The sequence below is a fragment of the Hordeum vulgare genome, chromosome 1H, assembly GCF_904849725.1.
Source record: "Hordeum vulgare subsp. vulgare chromosome 1H, MorexV3_pseudomolecules_assembly, whole genome shotgun sequence".
Classification (NCBI taxonomy): Eukaryota; Viridiplantae; Streptophyta; class Magnoliopsida; order Poales; family Poaceae; genus Hordeum; species Hordeum vulgare.
Genome location: NC_058518.1, coordinates 492,597,134 through 492,603,306, shown reverse-complemented (window position 1 = coordinate 492,603,306; position 6,173 = coordinate 492,597,134). Strand labels below are relative to the sequence as shown.

General features: G+C 53.8%; 1 protein-coding gene across 1 annotated transcript; it reads right to left on the bottom strand.

Annotated features, from left to right (window-relative positions):
- Nucleotides 1–2,693: 2,693 nt before the first annotated feature.
- On the bottom strand, nt 2,694–5,675 carry LOC123449120 (seed biotin-containing protein SBP65-like). Its single transcript, XM_045126214.1, has 2 exons — nt 3,313–5,675; nt 2,694–3,210 (listed from the first exon to the last, which is right to left on the bottom strand). The coding sequence occupies exons 1-2, from the start codon at nt 5,611–5,613 to the stop codon at nt 3,010–3,012; spliced, it is 2,502 nt and encodes an 833-aa protein (XP_044982149.1). The 5' UTR covers nt 5,614–5,675; the 3' UTR covers nt 2,694–3,009.
- Between the last annotated feature and the right edge of the window lie 498 nt (nt 5,676–6,173).

Sequence of the window (6,173 nt, the reverse complement as noted above, 5' to 3'; positions counted from 1 at the left end):
ATCTCATCAACGGTATCACAAACATCCTGACTCAGAGGAATATATTGATGATTAGATAGTCCATAGGTGAGCCCTAAATATCTTTTCCCTTAAGAAATAGTATTTCTTTCCAATATATTTTTGAACAAATCTTTCCAATATCTCAGTCATGAGACTGTGGCAATGACTTTAGATAAATATAGAAGATAAATTTTATATTCATTTGACACTCAATAATTAGCAAACCCTCAATGGTGTTTAGGAGCGGAGGGAGTATATGTTAAACTTGATGAAGTGATATTTTATTTCTGCAAGGAATTGCTGCACATGTCTTCCTAAAGTTTTTGCCAAACAAAAACGACTCAAAAAATGCCAGTAAAATAGGATGTTGATCATGAAAAATCAGCATCAAACACCAGATATTCGTTATCCGAAGGGCCAAAGTGCCATGAAATACCCTGCCGTCCACGGCTTCTGACCATACAGGCTATATATAGCAAAGTACGATCTTTCCCATCTCCTGTACAATCCGCACTAACAAAGAACAAGTGAAACAGGTCGGAAAGAAAAGCATGTGAGAGATTTTCGCACAGCAGGCGTCGCAGCATTGGCATCGACAAAACAGCGAGTCATCATCTGCATCCTAATTCATCCATGAAAACCTAATTACAGAAGTCACTTTGAGCAAGACAGTCAGAAATAATAACTGCATGGCTTGGGTAACTTGAAGAAGCTTCACTAATCAAATATGAAGTGGCCCTCTGCCAGAAGGATGTGGCCCTCTGTAGGGGTACTGTGGAGGCACGTCCCTTCCATATCCATGCACATCATGAACACCTCGCACTGTGTAGTTCGTTTGATAGAGGGGTGGAGCATGTCTGTCCATTCCGGAGCTTCGTGGTGCATTGGCACCCAAATAACCAGGAGCATAGTTGTTCATGACCGAGGGTCCAGATCCACCAGAACCTAACCCTGGACCGCACTTGTCCATGACCGAGCTCCGTGCTTGAGTAATACTCAACAGCCCGTAAGACGGCGAAGTTAAAGAACTCTGACCATATCTTGCCCCTGAAGAACCGATCTGGTCATATCTAGCACCTGAAGAACCAAGGGAATATAGATTGGTCTGAAGGTGATCATCCTACCTCCCGTATAAGCTGCCACCATTTCCCTGACCTTGCGGGCTGTACACATCCCCAGCTCGGACATGAGCATACATTTTGGTCATCTCTTCAATGCTGGAGTTGTACGCACTTGATCTATCATCAGCACCCGTGTAAAGAGCAGGATCATTCCTCTCTCGGAGTGCATCCTTGTGCCCATCACTGTTTGCCAAATAACTTCCCTGATAAGTAGTAGTGATGTTGAATGCAGAGACGTGAGGTTCTTTCACATGATACTTCATATTACTATCGTGGTGCCCTGTCATATAATCAGAGGATTGTTCAGTTGGTATAAAAGGGAAATTGCTTCTGGAACTGTGACAAGAAGTGCTGTTTTGAAGGGATGATGACATACTCATGTCTGAATTCCCTCTCGATTCCTTTACAGGAGCATTAGTTCCATTGCTCTGTCCTCCATGCATACTCCTTTCACCGGCAGGAATGCTGTCTTAATTTGTGAGAGTATCCCTTGACCAAAGAGAAGAGAGCCAGACACAGTTTTTTTTAGTATGAACTGAACCACCGTCACACAAGAACCGGGCAATTTCGTAATGAAAAATGAAGCTGTGTCTTCTGCATAGCACAATCTAAATAGCACGACCAAACATGGACTGGGAACGAGAGGGCGGAGCACGAACTTGAGCGCAAGCTTGCGGTAGGCGGAGTTGAGCTCCTGGTCAGAGGAGTCTCTTGATACGGAAAGCACCTCGTACGGATCCCGTTGGAGCACTGGCGCCGACGGCCCCTCCATCTTCCTCGAGGATGCCATCAGGGAGCAATAGCCTAGCACACAGAACAACAAATCACAAACCAAATCAAAGAAAGTCAGCATCAGATGGACCTCACCTGCGCGAGGATGTGGCCAGATCTTGCCGCCTTCCTAAGAAAAGATACGGGGCGATGAGGCGGGGAGAGACGGGGGCAAAGAAGGATTGGTCGCAAGTGGGATCTCGTCCCCGGCCTCGCCGTGCTTCGGCTCGGCCATCCCTGTCGACGCGCCTCTCCTGCCCGCTAGCCTCCCAGTGCCGGCCCGGCCGTCCGCATCGCGCTGAAGATGCGGTCGCTGACCTTCTCTACCACTGGATAAGGAACGTGGACGGAATAATTACATGACACAAGGGTTATTTTGTAAACTTGAAACATTTTTTTTTCTAGATCCACTTACATAGGGACTGCGAGTTGGATACTCAGAAGCGAAGAGACTTTTCTGCAAACGACGACGGACGAGAGAAGCGAACGCCGTTTTATTATTAGGGAGAGATATCGTAAAATTATAAAAAATTCTTATATGTGAACATCATCCATTTTAAAAAAATAAACTAAACAACTTTTAGAAAAGAAAAAGAAAAGAGTCTCACTTTTAAAGAGAACTCTAAAAAAATCAATTGCAACTCTTCTCTGCAAGAAAAATCTGTAACATTACTGCACGGAAGATAAAAATTTCTTGCAAAGAAAGAAAATCTACAACATTATGTTCCAAAGGTTTCTATAGTGAGACCTTTGTTGCAAAAATAAGATCTACAACAATGGTGGAGGACGACGCTCAGCTGCTTGATAACCACCAGAACTGAATATTTCATTGCACAGGATTTGACACATGCGACTACTAGCTAGCTGACCACTTCCAAACGTACTACTGGCAGCTTCAAGCCTTGAACATCAGGACATAGTCCCACTTACCTATAAACAACCATTATTCGACTCACCTGAGCACTCACTCACTCCATATAGTGCACTAGTTATTATTACAACCATATATATACAACACACACTTAACGTAAGTCTTAATAACGTGTCTGATCAAAGTGACCGCATAACCAAGCTCCCATAGGCTCGTAAACATTTTCGCCGTGACGCGTCGATCTGCTCACTGGGATTTCTCCCTGCGCTCACCGGCTCCGGCGGTCTTCGCCGCCTCCCGCTCCACCGGGATGAGCTCCTCTTCGCCGGCGACGATCCCCTTCGTGTGCTGCGCTATCCCGTACACCGTCGCGCCCACCGCCTCCACGGTCGCGCCCACCACCTCCAGAGCGTCTTCCACGATCCTAGCGCCATCGGTGCCTCCACCCTGCATGCACGCATCACAGCTGAGCCATCAACTATGGATACATCAAACCTGCGTAAACACCGTAGGATCAGACGCTTGCGGCTGGACACGACGGGTACGTACCTTCGCCTTCGCCGTCCCGGTCGTGCCGCTGGCGGTGGCATTTTTGCCGGCGTCCACCGCCCTGTTCTTCACCTCCCCGGTCTTCTGCGCGACCTGCGACGCGGCGTCCCGGGTCTTGTCCACGGCGCCTCCCGCCGCGCCCGTCACCGAGTCCTTGATGTACGCGGCCGTGTCGCTGGCCTTCTGCGCCATGGCTCCCGTCGCGTCCTTCACCTGGGCGGCCATGCTTCCGGTCCTGTCCCCCACGTCTCCGGTAGCGTCCTTGGCCCTGCCCATGGTTTGTCCGGTGGTGTCGCGGGTCCTGTCCGCCGTGCCTCCTGCTGCGCCCTTCACCGAGTCCTTGATGTACGCCGCCGTGTCACTCGCCTTCTGCGCCATGGCTCCGGTCGTGTCCTTCACCTGGCCAGCCATGCTTCCGGTCATGTCCCCCGTCTGTCCGGTTGCGTCCCTGGCCCTGCCCATGGTCTGCGCCGCCGTGTCGCGGGTCTTGTCAGCTGCCCGTGCGGCCGAACCCTTGGCCTGCGAGCTCGTGTCCAAGCTCGGCTCCTCGGCCTTGTCGGCGGCGCGGGCTGCTGCCTCCTTCGCCTTCTCCTCGACCTCGGCGGCAGTGGCCTTCCCTTGCTCCGCCATCTCCTTGGTGTACTCCGCCACCTTCTGCGCCGTTACGGCGGTCACCTCCTTGGCCTTCTGCGCCGCCTGCGCACCGGTCGACAGCGTCACGTCTTTGGTTTTCACCGCCGCCTGCTGCGTGTACTCGGCCGTCGTCTTGCCGGCCGCCAGCGCGGCGTCCTTGGCCTTCTCTGCAGCCGTCTTGGCGTACTCCGCGGCCGTCCCGCCGGTGGAGACAGTCACGTCCTTGCCCTTCACCGCAGCCTGCTGCGTGTACTCGGCCGTCGTCTTGCCGGCCGCCAGAGCCGCCTCCCTCGCCTTCTCGGCGGCCGCCTTGGCGTACTCCGCGGCCGTCCCGCCGGTGCTCACCGTGACCTCCTTCGCCTTTGCTGCGACCTGTTTGGCGTACTCGGCGGCGGTAGCTGTGGCCTCCTGTGTCCCTTCCGCGGTGACCTGCGCGCCATGCGCACCGGCGTCCTTGGTCTCGGCACCCTTGGCCGCAGCGTAGTCTCCAGTGGAGCCGAGCGTGCGCGTGGCCGAGTCCGAGCGCTTCTGCTCCCTGTGGCCCGCATCATGCCCACGGACATGCGCGCCATGCGCACCGGCGTCCTTGATTCCGGCGCCCTTGCCCACAGTTTGGTCTCCCGTCAATCCGAGCGCGTGCATGGCCGCGTCCTTGGCGCTGCGCGCGGAGTCGCCATCTTTGCCCCTGTCCTCGGTGGCGTGGGTCACCGCCGCCGAGCCCTTCTGCTCCTTGTGGCCCGCGCCATGCCCACGGCCCTCCTCCTGCTTCGTGTGGTGCTGCTTCTCGACGCCCCGAGAGGATGCCACCGTGCCCCCTGCCGGCGCGTTTGTGCCGCGCGCGGCACTCTCTTTGTCGTCGGCCGCGCGCGTTACCGCTGCCGAGCCCTTGTGCTCCTTGTGGCCCGTGCCATGCCCACGGCCCTCCTCCTGCTTCGCGCCGTGCTGCAACTCGGTGCCCCGAGACGACGCCGTGGTGCCCCCTGCCGGCGCGTTGGCGCCGTGGCCGTGCGCGCGGCCCTGGTGGGCGCCCTCGGGAATGGCCTTGTGCTCCTGGTAGGAGACCACCGTGGCGCCGGGCGCCTGGGTGACGGTCACCGCCCCCCTGGCGCCGCCGCCGTGCTGCAGGTTCTGGTTGTACCGCTCCTGGGCGGCACGGATGGCGTCCGCCGAGTGCTGCTGCGCCTCCGCGCGGAACTTGCCGATCTCCTCTAGGCCGACGCCGCCTTGGCCTTCCTCCCGTTTCGAGGCGGCGTCCTTCCGGCTCTGCTGCTGCGACGCCATTGTCAGTGGCAGGCTGAGTCGACCGACTGTGTTCTCAGAAAGCTGGTGCGTGGAGCTTGGACTGGACGTGGTCAGTGGCCTGGATCGCCTGTTCGTTCCTGGACCGCGGCGACGCCGCTTATAATGCTGCCGCTGAGCGGCCGGTGGAGGTCGACGCGGCGTACGGAGCCTGACACGGCGACACGTGCGAACCGGAGAGGACGTCGAGAACTGCGAAAAGCGGCGGGGTCTCATCGGGGACGAAGGAACTGAGCGGCGAGAGGGCACGTGGGCGCCTCGCCTGAGGTCGTGTCCACGTGCCAAGCCGCCATGGCTAAGGCGCCGAGCGCTCTGCCACGGATGAGCGTACGTGGCCGTCGAACCAAAGGACAACCGGTCGGTGACCATACGGATATGGCCTCACGAGCAGTGTCCCTTTTTTTTTAGCGAAAAAGGTTCTTGGAATTTCGACCTCAAATACTCGACATTAAACTCGATAAAAATAGGAATAAATTTAAAAACCAGACTTTAAATTTACTCAAAATTTAGTAGTGAAAACCATATTCATGGAGTTCTGGGCAAAACTAACTAGATCAACACTTCAAAATACTTTAACTTTTTTGCCATTAACAGCTTATTCCAGAAGCCTTATCAATATATTTTTTAAAGCCTATTAGTTAGGTCTTAATTAACGTGTTTATAAAATAAAATTTTGATTGGCTTATAAAATAAGCTAGATAGAAACCGTTTATTTCGGCTTATTTTAAGTTAGCAAAAGAACTGTTCAATGCAGTTTTGTTTGTTCAAAAAATATATGGTTGTCCATCAAATCGATTCATGCATTCGTCTCGGATCTTAATTAACACATACTAAAGATCAACAACTTTTCTACATTGGTATGGACGCATTGCCATGACGTAGAGGCACTCCTCAACATTAGCCTCTTTCAACGAAGACGAAGTCGATCA